This window comes from Pezoporus flaviventris, unplaced genomic scaffold (genome assembly GCF_033815535.1).
Source record: "Pezoporus flaviventris isolate CSIRO_AGI_PZ_B2104156 unplaced genomic scaffold, CSIRO_AGI_Pfla_v1 ptg000037l, whole genome shotgun sequence".
NCBI lineage: Eukaryota > Metazoa > Chordata > Aves > Psittaciformes > Psittacidae > Pezoporus > Pezoporus flaviventris.
In genome coordinates, this window is record NW_026892585.1 from 19379296 (window position 1) to 19406476 (window position 27181).

Sequence of the window (27181 nt, forward strand, 5' to 3'; positions counted from 1 at the left end):
CCTGTATGTTAAGACTGAACTCAGAAAGGATTTCTCTTTCCAATTAATTTGAAAAAGTCTAAAAGTAATCATTCCCACAGTCAATACTAAACAATTTCCATTTGTTTTATAGCAAGCTCAGTACTGCAGGTGAAGACTGAACATCCCAATTCACAGTTGCAAATTTTAGTATTACTTACTTACCATTGTTTATTCTTAGACTTCATTTATATTAACTGAGATTTTCATAATGATTGTTTTTAATTTAAGAAGATCCTTCTTACCAAGAAACTGCACTGGTCACAGGTTAGCTCTCTGAAAGCTCTTCCAAACTTTTCTGACTACCTAGCCTGTGTTTTTATGTAATGTACACATACACCTCTAAATATCCATTCTGTTTGTGAAAGCTGACTACAACTACCTACTAGCCACAAGCTTGCATAAAAAACATAAGCCCTCTGCCACACAACTGGGCATTTATTTTAGCTCTTTTTAAACTAGGGGCTCTTACGGAGTATATTTTATGGCAACAATTCTGATCCCATACACATGACTATGCAGTTTCCTTAGTATCTTACTGTAAAGCCCTTCCGGCAAATTGTCGACTTCCCAAAATCAGATACCTGCTAGCTGCTATTTTATTGACAAGCAGTCATGGAAACCTAGAAGCAAGGCAAGATGCCATTCTATGATCAGAATCTATAAGAGGTCTTGCCTATCCAAAAGATTTACCTTCAGTATTTTCAAAACTGTCATTTTGTTTGTAAGAGAAAAAAATAAATTCAAAAATACAAAATGTGTCCATGGTCAAAATATTATTTAGACTCAGAAATGCTGTAAAAAAAAAAAAAAAAAAAAAAAGGATGTAAGATTAAATATTTTCATTCCATTTTCATTCCATTTACAAATACGCTGTCTCCTCTTTATAGATACCAGTTCCAACGAACCACAATGATAGCAGAAAGATTCATATACATGGGGTGAATTCAATGTTCAGAAAGACAATAAACAACAAATTCGAGTTCTGTAAACACGTTATTGGAAATATTTATTGTACTCAGCATCAGAATTATAAGTTATGTCAATTTAAATAAATGCAGTGCCCAAAGACTAGAACTAGCAACCAGTTTCTGTGTGTGATGCATATATCTTATCCAGTATGTTCTTGATGCTTTCTACACAAACCTCTTCTTTCTGATGCTTCATAGAGGCTTGCTTCCGTTTCTCCTCAAACCTTTCATCTGAAATGTTCATGCCAATGTTGCATAGAATTCCTGCAATCTACAAAATAATAAGTCTGGCTTTTACATAAATCAGCAATCTCTACCTGCCAAAGAATATTTTCCCACTCTTAAATAAAAACTACAGACCACATCCTGCTTCATTAACCAAAGAAGTTTCTATTTAAGGAAATCTGAATCTTATTGGGATGAAAGCTGTGGTGCTTTTGTGGTGCACAAAATTGTCTTTAGTTAATAAAGTAATGTTAATGCAACTTCAACACTGGAAAAATCAAACACAGAAGACTCAGGGAAAAAAAATGCTTTTTAAAAGCTGTAAGTCAAATCCTTTTTATCCATTGTATTTTTACTGTTTGTTGTTACCAGCATACATCAAATTTTATTACTTCCTGTATTTCACAGCAAGAGTACTATAAACAAGATCTTCAGCTGGTGTAAGAGAAGTGGGTCAAGCGATTAAAGTGAAATGGTTCACATCAACTTTAGCTCTTGCTATAGTTTTACACCAAAGCAATTCAGCAGAAGTGTTTTTTTTCCTGTATTTTTTCACTTGGATGCTTCCTGCTGCATGCCCAACACATTGACCTGTTGACTCATTAGAGGAAAGTGGCTTCAGAAGAATATTGACATAACTTGCACTTTTCTTAGTATAAGCAAACATCTGGCTTCTTCATCTGTATCATTTGTGTGCATGTGTGTTACCTTAGTACTCTGGAGATTTTATGCATTCTTTGGTAAAGACCTTTAACACAGTCAAATCAACCTTGTTTTCACCTTTCTTTAAAACTGTCTTTTGTATAAACACAGGCCTGATTCACAGTACAGCAAATCTACAGCTTCAACTTAGGCAATAAATCTATGACAGTTTATGCCAGGTGAAATTACAAGAGGAAAACATGAACTAAATTTTGTTTCCTTAGGCATAGGTGTTGTTTCAGCTAAATCAATAACATTACTCATGAGGAAAACAAACCAGATTTGATCTAATGTCGTCAACAAGCTAGTGAAATTCAAAAGTCAAACTAAAAGTAATCCATTACAGGCTATCACTCCAAGGAAATAAAGGACTACATGCTCTTAAAATGTGGCTTCACCACATTAAAATAAAACCCTGCCCTGACTCATCAACAGCCATAAAATAATCACTGACTAAACCACAGACTTATAGATGGGGTTAAACTGACCCTTACCGACTATTAACATGATCTTATTGGATATAAATTACACACTACTGCTCAGTTATGTAACTTCTGTTCTCTTCAGTAGACTGGGATAAATTCCAGTAAAGAAAACAACAGGCTCTAGAACTATTTCGTTCTTCTGTAACACAAAGAGTCACCTCATGAAACTGCTTTATACTGAGAATTTGCATTCATTTCTCAGAAATGAATCCAGCAGTACTAAATGACTCTAGGCTTTCATACAATAATTTCATTACCTACTATGTTTGCAAATATTAATGCTCCATCTCAAAATAAAGACCATCATTCAAATACTGAAACATGAGTATAGGGTGATGTAAAACACACTCACAGGTGTACTGAACTCTGCACAGCCCATACAGTCTACGAAGGAGTATGACATCTCGGGCAACATTTTAACTTCAGAGAAGAGTTTTATCTAGTGCTTGACAGGTATAATGGGCTTCTCAATGAAGCATGAATTCTATTTACTGTTAGCTATATTCTTCATGCACGGATTTCCCACTTCAGAGCTAGACTATAAGATGGTAAATGCTCACGTATAAAACACTCTGACAAGCCATTTTTTTTTATGGATACATATAGAACATGACACCACACCTTTTACAACTCCAACCACTAACTAGCAACATGCTTTTCTGTAAAATGCATACTCAATTTCCAAATCCACTTTCAAATGTGACTATTTAATATAATGACTAGTAGAGAGAAAGATGCTATCAAGGCTTCTTTTCTCACTTTAGATTGAAATTTCACATTTTGTTACAACCGTCTCATAAACTGTATTTCAGGTAACGAAGTCCTCTCAGTATTTTTTCACAAGAAAATGCATAAAAATGTAGATGCAAAAGAATAAACAATACTGAGAAAGCAGCAAAGTTGTTTTAGCATATTTGTGGGGTTCACAGCATTTGGACTGTGAAATAACAGGGTGATAGCAGCACCCAGAGATATCAGATAGAAAAATCACCGAGTCCCCACATCCTATCTTTCTCTTCAGAAATACGAGAGGACACAGCGCTGAGGCGTGACTCCCTATATCCTCTACCACTGTAAAAGTCCTTTGTAGATCTGAGCCTATGACCAAGACTCAGCAGAGCACTTAAAACATATATTCACACAGTTTGCTGAATTTGCCATTAGCAAAACCTGCATGTTTATTTGAGGAAAGGCACCTTGGGTAAAATTTTCCACTGAATACCCCTCTGTGAGAGAAACTAGTTTTACACACCTGTAAAAATCCTGGTTTTTTTTAAGACAGAGAATCATAAAATAACTTAGGTTAGAAGAGATCTTTGGAGATCATCCATCCAACCACATAATCAAAGCAGAGCTAACTTTACCATTTACCATTAAACCATGATGCTTAAGACCTTGCTCACAAATTTTAATATGTGCAATGATGGAAATTTCACAACTGCTTTGCTCTTGTCAGATTGCAGAAATGATAAGTCACAGACTCTTAAACCCAGATTAATTACCAACCCTCATTTGACACAGCATTTGAGCATATTAGTAGCAACACGCTGATTTACTTCCTTATACCACTTATTGAAGTTGGATTTCAATAAAATTAGTATCTACCACATCTATGAATAATTTTGAATGTGAAGAGCATGTATTTATCAGATAGCTGAATGGATGCAAAGAAAGATGGCAATGTGGCACCAGTGAGTTTTACAAACTGTTTACTTGATAATATGACTTTCCACTCCCACATGGCTAGAGGTACATTTATCTTGGAACAGTCATAGAATCATAGAATGGTTTGGGTTGGAAAGGACCTTAAGATCATTTAGTTCTACTCCCCCTGCCATGGGCAGGGACACCTCACACTAAACCATGTCATCCAAGGCTCTGTCCAACCTGGCCTTGAACACCACCAGGGATGGCGCCTTTACCACTTCTTTGGGCAACATATTGCAGTTTCTCACCACCCTCACAGTAAAGAACTTCTTCCTTATATCCAATCTAAACTTCCCCTGTTTAAGTTTTAACCCATTCCTCCTTGCCCTATCACTACAGTCCCTGATGAAGAGTCCCTCTCCAACACCTTTCTAGGCCCCATTCTTCAGAATATTCTGAAAAAATGCACTGTACCTCCGCCTTTGGTCTTGTTTTGAAAAAGTCTTTTTAATACACTCCCTTTTGACTAAAGACAGAAGGGAATAATAATGCATAAGCAATGGTGTCATCACCATAATTAGTTCTGTCACTGAGGCAGCGAATTCGAGGAGGAGGAAGAGCTGAACTAATACTTGGAACACCACACACTGGACAACCTATGGAAATCAATCAACAGGCAGCATGGAAAAGCCTGTATGTAAAGACAGTTCCAGGGAGGAAAAAAACATTTTGTATTAAATAACAACAAATTTGATACTTTGTTACATGTAGGTTCAATAATGAGTCTCATAATTTTCTTCATTTTTTTTTCATATTTTTAGAATTTCTAGCTTCAGGTACATCATGAAGCATGACAGCAGGAGATCTTGCAGTAATATTCTAGAACGTACCCAGAACTTCCAGATAAAAACATTTTTAGGTGATTCCAAGATGATATTGTTCTTCCAAAGTTACTAGCTTAATTTCTCAAAGACATCTAGATTAACTGTCACGTTTTCAATCGATTAACCATGCAAAACATCCAAGCCATGCAACTTCCAAGCCACAATCCTAAACAAACTTAGTTTAGATAAATCACTACTGTATGTTAGTAGAACCTGTAGCAATATTTTTTCAACTTGTTGCTGACTTTGTCTTAAATAATGCTCAGAAGTGAGAAGTACCATTCACTGTACTTACAGGTCGTTGGAAGACCACCTACTACAGCACTGTAATGAGAAGAAGTTGTTTGATAATTTGCAAATACATGATCTGTTGGTCTTGTAAGTATTTCTGGTATCTTTTCTGAGCTTTCCAGTTTTTTTAACACAAGATTTCCTGCTTCAGCTCCTTTATGTCTTCAGGCAGAAAAAGAGCATCAATTTTTCTGCTATAAGCAAAAGTTATGGTACAGCCAAGATTTATTATCAGCACATTATAGACTAAGAGGTAAAAACCATTGCTTAAATCCTTGAAAACCTATAAAGTAGGTAAGATAATTAATCTGCATTTCTAATAAAGATTCTAAGAGAATTTTTACCTTCTCCTGATTTATGCGACATTCTCAACATGCAACACAGAACTCCAGGGTCCTGAAAAACTTTTTGTAATCTGAGATTCTGACAGTGGTAGACACTCTCTAAATCTTACTTTTCTAAAGAAGCACCCAGTCAACAACAGCAATGTCCTTTCAATAGCCATTATGAGAACAAGATCATCACAATGATTTCCCCGTACTTAGTCGTCTACCTTTTGTAATTATTTTTTTCTTCAAACTCTTTAACAGCCGTTTTGTTTTTCCAGTTCAGAAAGTTTGTGAACTCCAAATAATTAATCAGACCATCTTTATCCAAATCACAACAGTCAAATAATGAATCCAGGAGCTCATCATCTAGATTCAAATTAAGCTGAAAACAGGACTTTTGTAGGTTGTCCTTGTCTATCATTCCGTCACGATTCTATTATAAATAAAACAAAACAGTTGCTACAACAGCCATTATAAAATGGCTCCACCAAAAGGAAAACGTACACATTCGTGTTTACATATATATATATATAAATACAGCACCAGACACATCATTTCAGAAGAGCAAATCTGCTGAATACAGAAAGAAACCCTTAGTAATTTAGAAATTAAGTGTCAAAAAATAATTTTCAACTTAATACAATGATTTGAGAGTAAAAGAGTATGACAGAGTATTATGACAAGATAACAATCTGATCATAAATGTTGAGGCAAAGCAAAGATTTCTTTTGAAAGTAGGGCATCAATCATTCCTTATACATTACAATTTATGTTGCATATGAAATGTCAATTACAAGCTTTCTTCCAGAGAGAAAAAATTATCTGAAATTCTGCTGCTTGGAGACTCAGTCAAAAAGTACAGCTTGGAAGAAAATATGAACATAATCCCTTCAACTGTTTTTCTTTTAAGAAGAAATACCAAATTTTGAAGAGCAAAAAATGCTAAGGTTATTCCTGCTCACATGTCCCTTGCTTGCTGCTAACATGGATATACCCGGAAGGCTGGAAATACTGTTGTGTTTAATTCCATAGCATATCGTAGATTGAATATAGGATAACTATTAAACGACCTTTTCTTTATGGTCTTCATCTATATTTGCCTTCCCATGCTTGTGTTTCTTCATGTCTGTATCTCCATAGCACAGATTGCTGTGTCACGCATTCCTTTACATTTATACTTCTTCAAAGCACTAACCCTATCATAATGCTTGAATGCTTCTGGTCAAAATTCTCATAGTTAGCTTTCTTCAAACTCTGCCAAACTTTAGTCAAAAGACTTCTCCCTTTGTCTTTACCATGGAGGATGTCACATGGAACCCCATGGTGAAGAAGTTCAGCAACTCCTATAAAAATGAATACTTCCTTGATTAGTTGTGCATATACAGAAAATGGACATTTTTCAAAAGGAACATTTCAGTTTCAGGATGCTGATTTTAAGCACTGCTAAACATCTGATACATTTCATTAAAAGATCAAACAGTCCACATGATGATTTCTCTACTCATATGCAGTAAATATCAAAGCTTTTGAAATATCTTAATATAGCTTCACAAATCCATCCACTGATTCCAAAAGCTTCTGACAGCAGTAAGAGTTACTCAATGTCCAAATAGTTGAGATCAAAAGAACATGTATAATTGATCTATCACTTCCAGTCTGTTGTATTGGATCTTACAAGAAACAATGTGAAAGTCAATGTAATATTTCAGATAACTATATACCATTTATTTCTATACAATCTACTGTTTTTGTGTTCTTCTTCCCATTTTCTACATATCCTAAGTTTATTACTATTTTTAAACACTTTGGCACACTGAGCTACAGTTCTCATCCGAGTTCCCGAGCACCAAGATCACTTTCTGGAGTAGAAGTACATTCAGAGTCCAATAAATATTAGTAGCTCATCTAATCCCCTTCTAACAGAAACGTATAAGCATTATTTTCTATTTGTTAATAATGAATTTTTTTTGTTCAGTTCTTCTGCTGTTCCTTATAGGACAGGCATACCTGCACACTTTAAATATTTAACTTTATTACACTACACAGTAAAGTGTGTATGAATGCTTATGCAGAATTTGAATAAGCCTTCTCTGGTATTGACTTATTAAATAACTTTGAGCCACTTACCTTTTTTGCTGCCTATCTATTCACTGTGTTCCCTAGTTATGAAACATAATGTTAAAACACCATCAATCCCAATATCAATTATTTGAGTTGACTAACTTGCAAAGTTTTGCCACAATGATAAGATCTTTTTAATTTTAATTTCCACTTTCTGTCTCTCTGTTACCTTCAAAAATGTGTCCTTATTTACTGCTAGTTATTTTTTCTCTTTTTATATAAGTGCAGGAAAAATCATTGAGAAGAAAGACACATCACTGTTTTAAATAACCATTTTAACTTTGCCACTTAGATGTCAATATGAGTTTTCTGCTGTTTCTCTATTTCTGACATTCATTTTTTTTTCCCCACTAGCAACTTCACCTCAAATTTTCCCTCCAAAACTTTACTATCACTGTTAAATTTCTATACCTTGCCTCCAAGATTTTAGGAAAATTTTATATTATACAACCAACAGTAATTAATTCAGCATAGTTTCAACATGATAATATTTTATTCTGCCCCTGAACTTACCATATATATATGGACAGAGTGACACTCCAAATGTATGGTCTGGGGGGACATTCTTAGTTTCTTCTATACTGTCAATAAGCACATTTCTTTGTTAATTTTCAAGTAGTTTAATAGCTAAAATAAACCCTGTGCTATTATTAAAAAAATAATTGGATCATCTGTTATGTAATAAGGGATGATACACATAGTTCACCTGAAATTTGTTTATCAGTACTTTGCTTTGAAGTTGCTATTCTGGAAAAGCATCCCATTATAAACCTGTTTGGAACATTTGCAGTTTGTAATATAACAGAACAATGTAAACATTTACCTTTTGAACATTGGTACTCATTAAAAGGAAAAACATTCTATGCTTTTCTATTTTTTTTTCCTAAGATGACAGAAATGAGTGAGAAAAGCCCTTGTAACTTACTAGTAAAATTATAGGAATATTTAGGACAAACCAGATCTTCAATTGAAATAATGTCTCCAATAAACTACTTTTGGCTAAAGTGGAATCACATCTCCACTTTTTCACATGCAATTTCATGTCTACCAAAACCAGAAACCAAGCCAAAATCCATCTGGAAAACTTGGCCCAGTTTTATTTACCAGAAAATTAAGACAATGTTGGCGACATTAAAGATCTGCTTGTCTATTAATTGGAAAAAGATGCAATATATTCATAGAATCATAGAACCGTTAGGGTTGGAAAGGACCTTAAGATCATCTAGTTCCAACCCCCCTGCCATGGGCAGGGACACCTTACGCTAAGTCATATCACCCAAGGCCTCGTCCAACCTGGTCTTGAACACTGCCAGGGATGGAGAATTCACAACCTCCCTGGGCAACCCATTCCAGTGCCTCACCACCCTAACAGGAAACAATTTCCTCCTTACATCCAATATAAACTTCCCCTGTTTAAGTTGTAACCCATTACCCCTTGTCCTGTCACTACAGTCCCTAATGAAGAGTCCCTCTCCAGCATCCCTATAGGCCCCCTTCAGATACCAAAAGGCTGCTATGAGGTCTCCACGCAGCCTTCTCTTCTCCAGGCTGAACAGCCCCAACTTTCTCAGCCTGTCTTCATATGGGAGGTGCTCCAGTCCTCTGATCATCCTGGTGGCCCTCCTCTGGACTTGTTCCAACAGTTCCATATCCTTTTTATGTTGATGACACCAGAACTGCTCACAATACTCCAGGTGAGGTCTCACAAGAGCAGAGTAGAGGGGCAGGATCACCTCCTTTGACCTGCTGGTCACCCTCCTTTTGATGCAGCCCAGGATACCGTTGGCTTTCTGGGCTGCAAGCACACGCTGCCAGCTCATGTTCATTTTCTCATCAACCAACACCCCCAAGTCTTTTTCCGCAGGGCTGCTTTGAATCTCTTCTTTGCCCAACGTGTAGCTGTGCCTGGGATTGCTCCGACCTAGGTGCAGGACCTTGCACTTGGCATGGTTAAACTTCATGAGGTTGGCATCAGCCCACCTCACAAGTGTGTCAAGGTCCCTCTGGATGGCATTCCTTTCCTCCAGCGTACCAACCGAACCACACAGCTTGGTGTCATCGGCAAACTTGCTGAGGGCGCACTCAATCCACTGTCCATGTCAGCGACAAAGATGTTAAACAAGACCTGTCCCAACACCGATCCCTGAGGGACACCACTCGTTAATGGTCTCCAGCTGGACATTGAGCCATTGATCACAACTCTTTGAGTGCGGCCATCTAGCCAGTTCTTTATTCACTGAGTGGTCCATCCATCAAATTGATGTCTCTCCAATTTAGAGACAAGGATGTCATGTGGGACAGTGTTGAACGCTTTACACAAGTCCAGGCAGATGACATCAACTGCCCTACCCCTGTCCATCAGTTCTGTAGCCCCATCATAGAAGTCCACCAAATTGGTCAGGCAGGATTTCCCCTTAATGAAGTATATTCATTTTATCTCTATGTTTAATAATTAAAACTGTCACATGAATCAGAAATCTCCATCAAAATTGAAAACAGAATCAGTGCTTTGTTCTAAAATACAAGACGAACACACACAAAAAAAACCCAACAAAACCACACAGAGATAGATGCACTGTGTGCTCTTTTTATCTTCATGTTACACATAGGATGTGGATGGTGAAAAATTCACTAAATAAAATTATGTTAGCTTGTACCTGTCTTGTAATATTAGTGCTGTGTTTAAGCCTGCACTGCAACACATATTCCCTGACTGACCATACGCCCTCACGTTGCTCTTACTCCCGGTCTACTTCACGTTATGCTGGGACACAGTGAAGTGGAGAGGAGAAACTGGCTGACATTTGTGTTCACTCCTTACCAGGTACCATTGGCATGTCCTCCAGAGTCACTTAAGCCTGTGATCTTGAGCTTAAAATTAAATTTTGCTACAAAGTCAGTAATGTTGGTTGTGAGTCTTCAAGTATGATTTTGCAGAAATCTAGAGCAACTGCAAAGACAGTTTTGTATATGTTCAGGAACTCTAGATTTGTGGCACAGCTGGATACTGACCACACAGTACCATAGGACTACTGTAGCCTTTCATAAGCACTGTTCTATAAAACTAAAAAGCTGTTCCTGATTACCTGAGGTTTTATGAGGCATTGCAATGATATGACTGAGATTGAGATATGATGCTAGATAACAACACAAGTTAGTTCCATGTCCTTTTCCAAGGAAGTAATAAAGTAAGAATATAGGTGATGTAACAAAGATGACCAAAAGTAGTGTAAGAGTAAGCAAAATGGTCAAGTAGATGAAATATTTCAGTTCTTTCAAACCTTCCTAACTACAAAAGACAGGGGAAATAAAGTGTGCTTGTAATTTGTAACATGTAAATTTGATCAATTCAGATACAGACCATTTCAACAGTAAGATACCACCACATAGACACAATACAGACCTCATTAGTAACTTGACAACTTATCAGCCTAATAAGGACAAGCAGAAAGTCCCTTCTTGCAACTGAGTGGTGCAGTGGAAGTACTGATAGCACAGTGATCATTTTTAACCAAGACAGAAAGAGATACTGGTGACTTGGCAAACATGAGTGAATTTTCTTCTCAGTTTTGCTTACGTATGGACTTTTTCAAGTTGAGGTTAAAATTTTTTCTCGGAAATCATGACTTTGTTTTGATATGATTTTTTTCTGCTGTCTTCCTACAAATTATAACACTAACTCTCATAAGTATTTGTTTAACAATACTCAACAATTTTTCAACAATATTAAAAATATTATATGTTAGAATGAAACAGCAACACCTTTGCAAGACAAACACAAATCTAGTAACTGGAAAATCTTCTAATTTAAAATCAAAAGTGTCTTTATGTAATGCTAAAGAAATAAAGTGTAATACTATGGTAGAACTGTTTTGGACAAACTATTCTGAAAATCATTCCTTGCGATGTCTATTCGGTTCAATATAGTTATGAACAGGATTCTGAGATGTAAAATTATCTTCAAACATGAAGACTCACTCTTCTTGAGAGCTCAAGCCACAATTTAACTAGTTAACTCATTGCAACTTACAATTCTGGAGCAGACTGCCAATTTAAGGATTTGGATACATATCGCCTGTCCTTAAAGTGAGGGTTTTTTATTCCATAAACAAAAGACTTGCTGAAGTTTGGAGACCCATACTTCCTATTTATTGCTTCTCCTGTGGAAAAAGAAAGCATTTCAACCTGTATTTCTGGGAAGAAAAATGTACTAAGTCTCTTCATTCTTAAGAACAATAAAGAATAGAAACAATAAAGAAACACAAGCAAATAACTAATTAACAATTCTGTTCAATGAAAGATAAGTAATTTGCATTCCTCATGTTTATTAAGTAGTTATGAATAATCTCACTGCTACAAGTGAAGATAAAAAGCAAAATAAAAAGCAAAAACTGCTTCAGTGGTAAAACAGTTGGATGTACTTTTATTTCTGAATGAAGGCAAGCTCAACAGAATTAATGAAAAAATACCAGGTAGCCTAAGTAGCAAGGGTCATGAAAACAAATCATTCTGATAATGTCCATAGCTGAGCAGAGATATGTACTGTTTAATTTATGATTTGTTAAAAAAAAAAAAAATGCTAAAAGGAAACAAAGTGGTTTTGAGGTGTTGCTCTTTCACATATATTCTTGCTATGTTGACTTCAATGGAAAATTTGCCACTGACTTCACTGTAAACAAGACACTACCTACTTGTTTACAAACAACAAACAAGAGTAACCACTCCTGAGCAGACTACTTCACACAGGTACAGCCCCCAGAGGCTGAAGCAGTGGACACACAGCCCACTCGAAGGGCAGAAAAAGAAGCCATGGGACAGACTCACAGGAAGGTGCTATAGCCTGAGGAATCTGCATTCCAGAGAGCCAGCCAGCAGCCTGAAATTCCTTGTAATCAGAGCTTGATGCTGAGCTCCCCATCGAAAAGTCTAGCTGCCCTGAAATTCTGTTTGCATCCTGACAAGGGAGGAACCAGAGGTGAAAGTACTGGAATGGGCTGTGGCTTTAAATCTGACATTGCTCTCAGTGGCATAAACAATGCCAAACCCAGAAAGCAACCAGGGCATCTATGAGTTTCTAGTTTCCTGGAAATACTTTGTTTTTCAAATAGCACCCAAAAGAAATCAGGTTTCCAACTCCTTCATTAAGTTCCTATACTGTCTAATGCACTCACTACAAAGTGATCTACATTTACAGAAACAGGTCATGCTCTCTCAGTTGCATGTATTTTCTTCACATCATTACTTTTAAAAAGAATTAATATTATATTAATACAGTAGTAAGTAGCAATAGTTTACATCTCAAAAATAGCAGTATGTGTTGAACACACAAAGAGGAAAAATTACCTTTATTTATATTAGAACTTTTTTTATCAGCTTTTGAACTTACCCACATAATAATCATCGTGTGACACAATGTACAGATCATGTCCTTCTCCAGCTTCTTTATCCACTTCCTCAAAAGTTTTTGGTGGATTTAGAAGCTCTCCACCTGATACATCTGGAAAGTAAGGAATAAATATATGGCTGGGGAAGGTAAGGGAGGTGGGTGTTTTGTCTGGTTTGCTCTTAAACACGATATTGTTATAGAATATGCTAATACTGTGGAAGAATGATACTCCTTACCACATTTTTAGTCAATCTATAGGAATCTTACATCATAATGACATGAGACTAGGGAAAAAAATAAAAATCACAGAAACTGAGAAGAACATAACTGTTGCAAGAGAGCTACATGGTCAACATTTGCTCCGATCTATAGAAGAAAGATTTACAGGTCAAGGTAGTATCTTTTACTAGACCTATTAAAATAGTTGGGAAGGTAAGTTGTCAGCTACCTAAACAGTTCCCCAGGTAAATCTCCAAAGACAGATCTGGAAAACAGCCAAAAGCCCCACTAGTTACCAAAGGTTCTCAGTTGCTTTTTTCTTTATTACAACTGAAAAGCACGAATACATTTTTATTCCTACCAATAACTGCTATAAAAAAAAAAAGCTTTTCTATTAAGCTGGAATTGTTGGAAGCATAGAATACATGCTATATATTAAAATGCAGATTATCTTGTATTTAGAAGAAAATTGTTTTAACACTGAATTTTCCTACCTTGGATGGTATTTGTTCCAAAAATAGTACTAAGTATATCTAAGTCCTTAGGTAACATAGCATCATGTGATTTGCCCAAGGGTGCTCTACGATTACGTAAGTAGATTGCTTCTAATTTGTCTTGTATTTCATGTTGAAAACTTGTTTTAGGAAGTGGATTTATCAATGAAGCTGCCTAAAGATATCATGAACAACATAAGAAGCAGAAAAAACAGCAAAATTCAATCATTCACACGTGAACATGGCTACCCCCTCATATACACACAAACAAAAGTTTGATCATAAGTGTTCTAATGAAATCTTACATGATTATACTGACATTTTACCTACTGAGTTGTAAAACAAAAATGAATTTTGAAAGACCAATAATAACAACCAAGACACCAATTCTTTCTCCAGTTAATACTTAATTAATAATGCAAAGTGAAACAGTATTTAACAGACAGTACAAGCTAAACAAATGAATCCATTGTAAAGCTTCTGAGAAGGGACACCAAATACTAGATTTTTCTTCATCTTGGTTATGCCTAGTAAATGTCCTACTCAACATCCTCTGGTATCAGGACTTGCGTGTTTGAACCTGAAGACTTCTTTTTTGAGACTTGAACTTTGTCGAAACTTCTTCATTTGTAAAACTGAAAACAATTCATTCACAAGCCCAGCAGATGAAATCATAGAATCATAGAATAGTTAGGGTTGGAAAGGACCTTAAGATCATCTAGTTCCAACCCCCCTGCCGTGGGCAGGGACACCTTACGCTAAGTCATATCACCCAAGGCCTCGTCCAACCTGGTCTTGAACACTGCCAGGGATGGAGCATCCACAGCCTCCCTGGGCAACCCATTCCAGTGCCTCACCACCCTAACAGGAAACAATTTCCTCTTTACATCCAATCTAAACTTCCCCTGTTTAAGTTGTAACCCGTTACCCCTTGTCCTGTCACTACAGTCCCTAATGAAGAGTCCCTCTCCAGCATCCCTATAGCCCCCCTTCAGATACTGGAAGGCTGCTATGAGGTCTCCATGCAGCCTTCTCTTCTCCAGGCTGAACAGCCCCAACTTTCTCAGCCTGTCTTCATACGGAAGGTGCTCCAGTCCTCTGATCATCCTCGTGGCCCTTCTCTGGACTTGTTCCAACAGTTCCATGTCCTTTTTATGTTGAGGAAACCAGAATTGCACACAATACTCCAGGTGAGGTCTCACAAAAGCAGAGTAGAGGGGCAGGATCACCTCCTTCGACCTGCTGGTCACCCTCCTTTTGATGCAGCCCAGGATACCGTTGGCTTTCTGGGCTGCAAGCGCACACTGCCAGCTCATGTTCATTTTCTCATCAACCAACACCCCCTTCTCTGCAGGCCTGCTCTGAATCTCTTCTCTGTTCAACCTGTAGCTGTGCCTGGGATTGCTCTGACCCAGGTGTAGGACCTTGCACTTGGCACGGTTAAACTTCATGAGGTTGGCATCAGCCCACCTCACAAGCTTGTCAAGGTCCCTCTGGATACCATTCCTTTCCTCCAGCATATCAACCAAACCACACAGCTTGGTGTCATTGGGAAACTCGCTGAGGGCACACTCAATCCCACTGTCCATGTCAGCGACAAAGATGTTGAACAAGACCGGTCCCAACACCGATCCCTGAGGGACACCACTCGTTAATGGTCTCCAGCTGGACATTGAGCCATTGATCACAACTCTTTGAGTGCAGCCATCCAGCCAGTTCTTTATCCACCGAGTGGTCCATCTGTCAAATTGATGTCTCTCCAATTTAGAGACAAGGATGTCGTGTGGGACAGTGTCGAACGCTTTACACAAGTCCGGGCAGATGACATCTACTGCCCTACCCCTGTCCATCAGTTCTGTAGCCCCATCATAGAAGGCCACCAAATTGGTCAGGCAGGATTTCCCCTTAGTGAAGCCATGCTGGCTGTCACCAAGCACCTTGTTGTTTTTCATGTGCCTTAGCATGCCTTCCAGGAGAATCTGCTCCAAGTTTTTGCCAGGCACAGAGGTGAGACTGCCTGGTCTGTAATTCCCCAGGTCATCCATTTTCCTCTTCTTGAAAATGGGGGTTATATTTCCCTTTTTCCAGTCATCAGGAACTTCACCTGACTGCCATGATTTCTCAAATATGATGGCCAGCGGCTTCGCAACTTCATTTGCCAGCTCCTTCAGGACCCACAGATGGATTTCATCAGGTCCCATGGACTTGTGCACTTTCAGATTTTTAAGATGGTCTCGAATCAGTTCCTCTCCTACAGTGGGCGCAAGGTCTTCATTCTCACAGTCCCTGCATCTGCCTTCCAAGACCTGGGTGGTTTGGTCAGAGCCTTTGCCAGTGAAGACTGAGGCAAAGAAGTCATTCAGAACCTCAGCCTTCTCCAAATCCTGTGTAGCCAGTTCTCCTGAGAGCTTCCTGAGGGGGCCTACATTCTCCCTAGTCTGTTTTTTATTTGCTGTGTGCTTGTAGAATCCCTTCCTGTTATCTTTAATACCTCTAGCCAAGTTTAATTCTAACTGGGCCTTAGCTTTCCTAACCTGGTCCCTAGCTTCCCGGACAACATCCCTGTACTCTTTCCATGCCACCTGTCCTTGCTTCCTCTTTTTTCGTTTGAATTTTCCTCAGGAGCTCCTTATTCATCCAAGGAGGTCTCCTGGCCCTCCTGCTGCACTTCCTTCTGGTTGGGATGCAGCACTTCTGAGCTTGTAGCAGGTGATCCTTGAATATCAACCAACAGTCTTGGGCCCCTCTGCCCTCTAGGGCTGTATCCCATGGAACCTTCCTAAGCAGGTTCCTGAAGAGGCCAAAGTCTGCTCTTTTGAAGTCCAGGGCAGTGAGCTTGCTGCACGCTCTTCTCACTGTCCTGAGGATCTCAAATTCGAGCATCTCATGATCGCTGCATCCAAGGCTGCCCTGGAGAGTCGCATTTCCAAAGAGCCCTTCCCTGTTGGTGAGCACGAGGTCAAGCATGGCACCTCTCCTTGCCGGCTCCTCTATTACTTGCAGAAGGATGTTGCCTTCCACACAATCGAGGAACCTCCTGGATTGCTTGTGCTGGGCCGTACCGTCCTTCCAACAGATGTCAGGGTGGTTGAAGTCCCCCATGAGAACAAGAGCCTGTGAGAGTGAGGCTTTTCCTATCTGTCTATGGAGTGCTTTATCCGCAAGTTCTCCTTGATCAGGCGGTCTGTAACAGATCCCCACAGTAATGTCTCCCATAGCTATATTCCCTTTAACCCTGACCCCCAAACCCTATGTGGACTGCCCACCTGTCCCCAGACAGAGTTCCATATCATAACAGTGTATTTTACTAACACAACTGTTATTTTCAGAGATTTTAACAATAATTATGTGATTAAAATCACCAATGACATCTTCAGTTGATTACAGATTACAAAAATAATTTCTGAAGAATACACACAAAATGGTCTGACATATACAAAACTTTTAACTACAAAATTAGTTTCAACCCAAACATAAGAAAAAATACATAGTACTTACACTGAACCATAATCATATTCTGAGCAGTTCTCTTGCCAAGAGCTCAACAGGTTTTACCTCTGCAATCAGTAAAGAAGAAAGCAGCAAAATTTGTGGGTAGAAGACTGTTCACTAACTTAGATGTTGAAATTAATGAATAATTCAGTAGTCATTGCAAAGCTGTCCCTGGTAGAAGTCACTGAACTTGAAGTGGTTTCCTATTTCAATCGTGCTAATTAAACCCTATTAATTGACCTCAGAATTCAGATAGTATCATAGAATCATAGAATAGTTAGGGTTGGAAAGGACCTTAAGATAATCCACAATAACAATGAAACACTGCAGTGTAAATCCCTCAACTATGTACCTATATCCCTGACTATGAAGAAATCAGTTGCTCTTATTAAGGGCATTCCTAAGCTGTCTATTCTTAAACAATAGTAAAAAAGTCACATTCTTACAGTGTGTGAAGGAGGTGACTCTACGCCATGTTTCAAGTGAGATGCAATGTCAGGATCATCTGCTCTGTCACAGAATATTCTTTCAACACCAGGAACTGGATTTGTTGTATTTTGAAACTTTTGCAAGGTAGGTGGAGTAATGGTCTATATATAAAGCAAAGTGAAAACAATATTACACCAGATATTCACAGTATATTAAAGAGAATGCACTGCAGCCATTTTAGTTTGATTTCACCAAGGTAAGAAGAAAATATGAGGATGTTTTAGGGCTGTAACACATGCAGATGTTCCTACAGATGCTGATCTTCCGATCATATGGTCAACATAGTCCAGCCGAAATTTTATCCAACCAGCAACAGAAGTGAGAGTTGCTAAGTTTCAACTATCAGGTTCCATTTTTAAGAAGGATAACCACTTCTTCATGTGTATTTCATGAAGCTTCATTTATATTGCATTTAATAACTTCAGAAACTTTAAACCTCATTTCACCATCAATGAAGCAATTTCAAAAATTATTTTAACCACACATTTAAAGGGAGAGCTATTATTCAAGGGATCCGTTTGTGTCTCAATGTCCTCTAACTCTTCAGAGGCATGTGGGAAGAACAATTCTGAGTGGCATCTTTGTAAAGAAGGACCTTCATCAGAAGTAATAACAATTCCTAATAATAATCATTATAATTGTGTTACTAAAGAAAAACTGTCTGAACCAATTCTACTTAGTCCCATCTAAGAAAGCATAATGAATTTTGTAAAACATGCAGAGTGAGAAAGAACTGCCAGAAGTGTTTGACATCCTGCCAGCTATTTTCTATGATCCCATGTGACAAAAACTAACATTGGAAAAAAAATAGTAGTTCCTAAGGAGAACGGATATTAAAAAAAAAAACAGTTTCACACGATCTCTAATGGGAAATCGTTACTAAAGTTCCACAAGGAGCATCTGAAAAACCAACTCGCTCTGGGTAAAATCTCGGTCAGGCACCTCACAGCCGTATCGCCAGTGAAAAGCAACTTTCCAGTCTAAACAACACAATCAAAAAATGAGGCATAACTAGGCAAATGGGGATCTGACACCTTGCACAAGATGTTGACCAGCTATCCCCCTTTTGATAAAAGGGAAAAAAAAGGAGCTACATGCATTGGGGAGGTAGGAGAAGAAGGAGATCTCAGGGAAAGGAGCCTGCCTGCCCCACATCCTCCAGCTTCTTCCCTCAGGCCACGGCGAGACCCCGGGCCCAGAAACGCGCAGAGAGCAGGCAGCCGGCTCCGCGGCAACGGCGGGACCCGTTCGGCGAAAGCTCTCACTGCCGACAGCTCGGGAAACCAGTCGGTGAACTTCCCCTCGTAGACGGTCCGAAGCTGCCCCTCCATGGCGACAAGAGACCTTGGAGGCCATTTGCCCCGCTCGCTTAGTAACGGGCGGCGAGCGGCGCCACCGCGCCCCCTGCAGGCAACGGAGGCGAGAGTCCCCCCCCGGGGCGGGCGCCCCCTCCCGGCCTTGCCGTCATCTCTATCGAAGCCCCTTGAGAAAGCATGTAAAGAAATTGCATTCAGGCTATTTTTTTAACCCTCATGATATAAGAAAGTAACTAGGATGCAACTGCCGCGATAGTATTTTTCTTAGGGCAATTAATTAAAGTCCTTGACAATCTACCAGCTTTCAGACACGTGGCTTGGTTTTGATTTGGGTTGAACGAAAGAAAGGTCTTACAAGGTCAGAAGTCTGACCAAACTAAATCTTTATTAATTATTCTAATAAAAAATGCAGCTCCTTTCACAAATGTTGTCACATGCATTAAGATATTAATAAAATATTTCACAGAGACTGTTGCTCTAAAGAAAACCGAGACTCCCATCAACATGACAGCACAAAGGTGGGTGACAGAAGCCTGTAAGCACTACTCACGTATTAGGACAACTGAATGCTCTTACCGTTTGTGTTCAATGCCTCAGCACATCATATAACTAAAGCACTGTGTCTTTTAGAAACAGATGTGCATTATTTCGGAAAAGCAGCATAGGTAAGACTAAACAAGTTTCACCCTGTTTAAAAGCCCCTAAACTCTTACAAAGACTTTTCCTTTCAGGTGACATTTAGTAACCTTGCCCCTTCTATCCAGCAAAACATCTAAATTTAATCACATCCTGCTGCATTCTCTATACCCCTATGATGGCAAAACCAATTTTAGATAAACATACAGAATTTAACCGTAATTAATTAACAAACATTACCAGCTGCTGCCATTTTATTCTCAATCTAACATTTGTTTGATAAGGATTTAAAATGAAGGAAATTAAATTAAAACTGAATTCTCAGGACCCTTTCCTACAAATGGAAGATGAGAGGCTGGGGCAGCAACTGCTCTCTGATAACTGGGCCACTAGGCACTAAGGGTACCTGACGACGTGTTCTGGCTGTCAGGGGCACTAGCAGCACACATCAGTAGTATGATCAGCTAGCTTCTAGTATGCGTGAACATAGCTTCATGCTCTTCAAGTAACAGCTGTTATCATCAGCTATTATTTAGCTGTGGCCATGCCGGTGCCCTTCTTCAAAACTAGGTGTGCTTTTCTGCTGTAGACATGGCTGTACTTTCCCGCTAATAGAGAACATCCACAACCAGTTGGGAAGTAAAGATGTTCCTGTACATTCTTAACATGTTCAGTTCATTTCATATTTCAACCATATTTATTGTTAAAGTTTAGACTGCTCCTGCCAAATAAAGCAGTAACTGTTGGCATTTAATAAACAAAATAAAATGATGGGTTATGTCTTCCCTTGTGAACCATTCCTCTGTCAGGTGCAACATCTAGTAAAGGCTAAATTGAGATTTGAACAGAAATCAGGGATGAATTTGATCTTGTTGAGAGAAGTAACTAGGTAAGGATAAAGCTATTGAAATGAGGGAACTATTTATACAGAGGAAAAGCAAAGTATAGTATTGTGAAAATTACATGGTAATAGCAGGGCACAGGAAACTGGGGCCTGAATTTTTAGTCTATCTACCTGTGTCTTGCCTTTTTTTTTTTTTTTTGTACAATCTGATACTTATTTTTACTTTTTTTTTCCCCAGTAGGTGGCCACAGTTGCTGACTGAATGAAATCTACTCGGCCCCTATGGAGTGAGTGGGTTGTGTCAAAGGCAGAAAAATAGGACCTGACCATGTAAAAAGAATGCCTATTGCAGAAACAAGTAGAGCAGAAGTTCTCAGTCCTCTCTGGTTTACCCCTCTGTGTTTTTTTCGGCAGAAATGTGGATCCCTATAAATCAGACTGAAACCTAGTAAAAACATACATGCTTCTCTTATCTTTCGCACATCTTTTGGAAGCGAACCCTAAACCCCCTCAGATCAAAAACCTGCTCTTAGAAATGCTCTTGTTTGCTAGCCTCTTTGTGGAACAGGGAGATGCCTCACTGACTGCTTTCCACAGGAGATGTATCCAGGTGCCAGAAAAAGCAGGAAAACATTTTTACCTACAGGAGCTGCTTCTATTACAAATTACTATAGCAGGGTGGATACTGTAGAAAACTAGCTAGTAAAAGGTAAATAATGAAAACAAACAACAAAAAATCCACACACCAAAATCTATTATTAGGCTGTAAAAACTGCATCAGTATTTTCAACCTATAGCAGGGAAAAAAAAAATAAAATTCTTAAACATGTTAATATTGAAGCCACAGAAATGAAACTAAAATAGTAGTGGATGAATTTGAAAATAATTTCCCTTCATATAAATTGTATTAAAAGTAGACAGGATTAAGCCTGGTCAGGCTAAATTCATTCTCAACACATTATGGGTGGATGCAGAGTATGATAAAGAGTAGTATAAGTTAAGAGTTTCTTACCTCTCTTTTCTAGGTGTTTTCCTAAAGTCCACAGTGCAAATACAAAATGTGAACTCCAAGTTCCATGTAGATATATCCAAGAAGGAGATGTACCTTCTCCCTATAGTTGTGCTCATTTTAGGAATTAATGCCATATTCATTCTTTCTTAGATTGAAAGCTAGTTGGTGTACAAGAATAATATTTGTAGGATAAGAAGGATTTATAAATTTTAAAGATAAATTGAAGATTAACAAAAAAAATACTCCATTTTAGAAAAGAAAAAAGATTAAAACTTTCTTGACTTGAGCATGAATTTTGTATCTCCTACAATAAAAAACTCAATCAAACAAACAAAAAAAAAACAAACACACACCTCTATAGAAATCTGTTTTGGAAAATAGTCAATAAAATATTCCCTTCTACAGCAGTAGTTGTCATTTGAAAGTTACCATTATTTGCTGGCATCCAGTTCCCCAAATACAGGGCCGCCTTCTGCCTTGTTCAGGCTAAAACTGAGGAATGGAAACTGCCTAAACCCCTTCATTTTACTTTCTTTATGAAGTACAAAGACCCCATGTTCTGCAACACAGTTCTCATTTTGAACATGGTGCTGGCATAGACGGCAGACAAAAGCACTATATTTAAAAATTTCTTGAGGTATCTGAAGGCATAAAACTCAATGTAAAAGGCTGCAAATGCTGTGAAACTCTTGAAGGATGTTAGCCATGCTGATAAACTTTGCTGTTGTTATTATCTGGTTACTTTCATGGTTTTTATTCCTGTTGTGGTTTAAACTCATTTTATTGGTAGAAATAAGCTGCACATTATATGCTATGATATGACCAAACCAATAGATGCACACGCACAATGCACACAAGCAGAAATAGAAGACAGATGGGGAAAAAAAGATACTATAGCAGATGGGCACATGAAAAGTAAAAAAAAAAAAAAAAAAAGGGGGGGAGAAGTTCAAACAGAATGAAGAGGTTCTGTGTTCTGTGTCGCCTCTAAAATCTATTTCTATTTGTTATTACATCTATGGAGTCAGATTTAAACACAAGAAGACTGAGCAGAGCATGTTATTAAACTCTGCAGAGAAATGCTGAAATAGATAGAAACCCATGAAATTATGAACCACTAACAAAATTTTTTTTGTTAACATCATCCAACACAGTTTCTACCTTTGGTATTTGACTTATGACCCAAAATGACATAAAATAAGAAAACATGATCACTGGTAGGGCTATCCAGTTGATTTCAAAATTTTTCTTTCAAACAGCTATTTCTCCAGACTACAACAAAAGAGACTCATCTTCATTGCTAACATTCACAGAGACCTGTAAAGACCAAATACAGTAACTGGAACTTGGTGATTTGATTACTGCCACACACTCACCTACCTCTATTTCATACATTCACAGAATCTTTGGTGTTTGCTCACACTCTATGTCAGTGTCAACTAGCAATGAACAATTTTGGAGTTTCTCAGAGCTGGAGAGACATAATATAGCTCTGTGTTGTGGTCAGGGAGTTAGCTAGCCAGTAGGACCCTCATGCATGAACACACTTTCTAGCAGCACACCAGCATCATAGCTGTGGTGCTGTGCATTTCACCACATTATCCAAAACATGGACCCCTATATACTTAACAGACAAAAGGCACGAGATTTGCATTCATGCTAGCAGGTTCAGCAAAATGGCCTGCAACGTACCCTAAATCTGCTAAATCCTAATTCTGCTGACAGGAATTTGAAAAGGAAAACCTCTCTCTAATCTCTCATGTGAAAGCAACACATTCTTTATCATTTTTGCTCTCTTTTCATTAGTGCAACTGTATCATGTAATTCCTGTAACAAAAATTCTGTTCATCCTTGAATTTCTTAATCTGAAAGACTATCCTGATTTTAGAAAGTATTTGTGTTAGAAATACAGAATATCTGATCCCTCATATATAATGTTACAGTTCTTCTTTTTGGAACATCACTTGATGGTTTTGTATTTTCTTTCACTCTTCCTGTGCAAACTGAGCATGTGGTTTCACATTACACCTAACCAAAGCTTGCTACAGGTGGTTCTTGGCTCTTTGTCTTCTCTGAACTCATACTCCTTTACTGTCATCTGCACTAGATCTAGACAGCCAGCAGCCAAAGATGAGTTGGTTCAGCCAGTGGAGCCACCATGAAACTATGTCTTTCAGTGAATAATTACTGCATGACATCAGGGGTTGATCCAACCCACCCTGCAGCTGTAAGGTATCACAATTTACTCAGGAGGTGTAAGCTTGCAGATGGAAAAGGGAACGAACTAGGATCATACCTTCCATGAATGGCTCTACATCTGAGTAGATTGAAATATAAAATGCCATGTATGACATGAGCATTTATCTCTAAATTAAAGTTCAAGACATTCTAAAGATTCAATGTAATTTTTTTTTTTTTTTAATCCAAAACTGTTCATGTATGCACTGGACCTGGCTGAATCAGAGTTAATTTTCTTCACAGCAGCCTGTATGGTGCTCTGGTTCGGATTTGTGACTAAAACAGTGTGGATAACAAAGCAATACTTCAGCTGCTACTGAACAGTGCTTGCACAGGGTCAAGGCTTTCTCTTCTTCCCCACTTCATCATCATCTCCAGCCAGGGAGGGTGGCCAAGAAAGTTAGGAGGGGACCACAGACAGAGCAGCTGACCCTAACTGATCAAACAGCTACCCTGTATAGTGTAACATCATGCTTAGCAATAAAAACTGGAGGTAGAGGAAGAAGGAGCTAGCTTCCAAGATGCCTACTGCTTGAAGGCTTGTGAGACATCGGTCTGCTTGTGGGACATGAGTGGGTGATTTTCCTGCTTCCTCTTTCCTTTATCTTTTAAACTGCCTTTATCTTGACTCACAAGTTTTCTTGCTTTTGTTCTTCCTAATCCATCCTGTCCCTCTGCAGGGAAGTGAGCGAGCAAGTGAGCAGCTGCCAGGTTGGCTGGGCGCTGGCTGGTGCTTGAATGTACATTCATAATGTATATAATAAAGAATATCTGCCTATCTGGATTCTGATGTTTTGCTCAGCAAATACTGCTGAACATGCTGAAACCAGCCAGAGGGTTATAGCAAATGAGGAGTGTATTAGGTCAAGGTTACCTGATTTAAACGGAAACTCTTACAAATATTCTTAAAGGCAGTCTTTACTGTAAGCTTTAGCAAATCCTCAGCTCAGAAAACTTGCATACTTTCAAACACGTTTCTCTGGAGCTATACTGGCTTGTCAGAGTCTTTTTCACTTTGTTATGTATCTGCCTTATAAAGATTAACTATTACTTAATAGTAGAATGGTGAAATTATTACTCTGAGACAAACCTGCTACCAACAGAAACGTACATGGAAAAGAAAAAGAATATTCTGGTTTTATTTCATTCACTTCAGTAATTTTTAAAAATTTTGATATAGCTGTACTAGGGAAGGGAAAAAAAGATCAAAAAACCCCAAACACTGAAAATGCAAAAGCAAACAGATATGAGATTTAATGATCTCCCTATCACACAACAAGTTCATAGGCTATAATATTTTCAAGTAGTGAGATTTTTGCAAAGCAGCACTAAAAGCAGAGGTTACTTTTAAAAAGGCTGTGACATGACTGATTTAACCTTTATTTCTGTTCTCAGCATATTTCTAAAGTGGCAGCAACAGCAGAAGATAAATGTGCATTGGCAAGAGAACTGACTAGACAACTAACACTGAAGACATTTTACGAATGAATGGCATAATGAGCCTCACCTCTGGTGTAACACTGGCCGCAGGCTCTCTGTATCTTAATTTTTCCTTCAATTAAATACATGTGGTTGAACTAAAGCATATTTTGAGGATATAGCAACATCAAATCTTGATTCAGTATTTCCAGTAATGGAGCATCTAAACTATCTTCATTACATTCTACCAATGATTAAAAAACATTACTGATAGATTTATTAAATGCCTTAACATCTTGGTTTGTTCCTTCAAATGCCAAGTATTAAACCTTGTTGAATCTGCTAGACTGAAGAAACACTTATGACTATTTTATACACTCTGTGACCAAGTGACCCTTCTCACAAGGTCAGCAGCTCTTCCCATCTTCCACCATGAGGCAAGTCTGCCAGTCTTCTAACCAATTTTATGATTTTCTGACAATTTATCCTCAATTTTTTCAGCATTCTCCCTCAGTTACTGACATAGGAGACCTGGGATTACAAAAGCCTCACAAAATACACCAGTAATACAGAAAATGGATGATGTTATGTCCAACAATCTCTAAAGCAATGCATGTTATTTAATAACTGCATGTATTAAGTTGGGTTGTTTGTATCCACCTACCAATCAAGATTTGTTCTGTGTTACCAACCTGTTCTCTTGGACTGATTACTGGGAGACTGCTGAAACCTGTTTAAGGCTATATCAGTGGCTGCTCACTCTCTTAAAAAGTTTGGTAAATTCCCAACTATAATTCAGATTTCCCTGTGCAGTTCCCTCTTTAAACTCATTTGACTAATAGCTTTGGAAACCAATTCTCAAAGCATTAAACCAGGCCCTTTCTGCCCGTGTTATACCTGGCACCCCAGTATCCCCTCAGGCTGCACTGCACCCGCAGTCCCTGCAGGATGGACATGGAAGGTGCTCCCGTGGAGAGGTGCAGCAGGGTACAGGACACACGTCGGACGAAGTTCCCACCCTGCTGTCGGGGTATCCTTATAGTGACTTACGCGCTCCTTCGGGCCTTACCCAGCCACAAAACAGAGGCCGAGAACCCAGGGCCGGGGGCAGACACGAAGACAACCGTCCCGCACTGCTGCCTCAGGAGGCGGCAGCACCTACCCAGGCCCCGCAGGCAGGCCGCACCATCTGGGGGGCATCCAGCTCCCCGCAACCGCGTGTTGCCATGGTAACGGCCGCGCCCTGGGGGGGGGGGGGGGGGGGGGGGACGGGGACGACAAAAGGAGGAGGAAAAGGTGGGAAAAGGTAGTCACGTGACGGGCAGGCGAACCGGAAGCGCATGCAGCGTGCGGGCCGTGACGTGGCGCCGGCGGCGGAAGTGCGTGTGTGTTTTGGTCGGGGCCGAGGCGGTGGCGGAAGTGGTGGCGGGCTGGGTGAGGCACGGCTGCGCCCCCGCCCCTCGCCCCCACCCGAGGAGCCACCTCCCCTCTTCCCCCTCTTCCGCCCATCCTGCCCCAGCTCCCCGCTACCCACGACAGACGGACGGACGGACGGAGAGACGTCGCTGCTCGTCGCCTGCTCCCCCGGCTCCCCCTCCTTCCCTCGCCCCACGCACGGCCGCCGTGGCTCGGCCAGGTGAGGAGGAGACGGCGACGGTGGCGGCTGGCGGGGGTCGTGGGCTGCGCTTGTGGGGCGGTGTGGCCCTGGCGATGGAGGGGGAGGAGGGGGCGTCTGTTGTTCGGGTTCCTGCCGGCTGCCGCCTCTCTGGTTCCCGCCGCCGGGCCCTGCGGGAGCTGTGGTACGGGCTGCCGGGGTGGGCAGCCCGGCGTGCGGGAAGGAGACTGGTCTTTCCCTTCCCGTCTCAAAATGGCGCCCCCGACTTTCCCACTTCCCCTTATTCCTGTGCCTGGAAGGGAGCCGCGGGGGAAGGGAGGTTGTGGTGGCGGGGCTTGGAGGGGCTGG

The 27181-nt window shown here is 39.5% G+C and overlaps 1 protein-coding gene across 1 annotated transcript; it reads right to left on the reverse strand.

Annotated features, from left to right (window-relative positions):
* Positions 1 to 1001: 1001 nt before the first annotated feature.
* On the reverse strand, positions 1002 to 19164 carry EFHB (EF-hand domain family member B). The gene is given in 14 exon segments (XM_061465102.1): positions 1002 to 1260; positions 4523 to 4704; positions 5228 to 5362; positions 5365 to 5417; positions 5777 to 5985; positions 6748 to 6773; positions 6776 to 6895; positions 8187 to 8272; positions 11704 to 11833; positions 13060 to 13170; positions 13773 to 13947; positions 17711 to 17854; positions 18671 to 18733; positions 19019 to 19164. Coding segments are annotated over 14 exon segments (1665 nt in total). The 5' UTR covers positions 19085 to 19164; the 3' UTR covers positions 1002 to 1095.
* Between the last annotated feature and the right edge of the window lie 8017 nt (positions 19165 to 27181).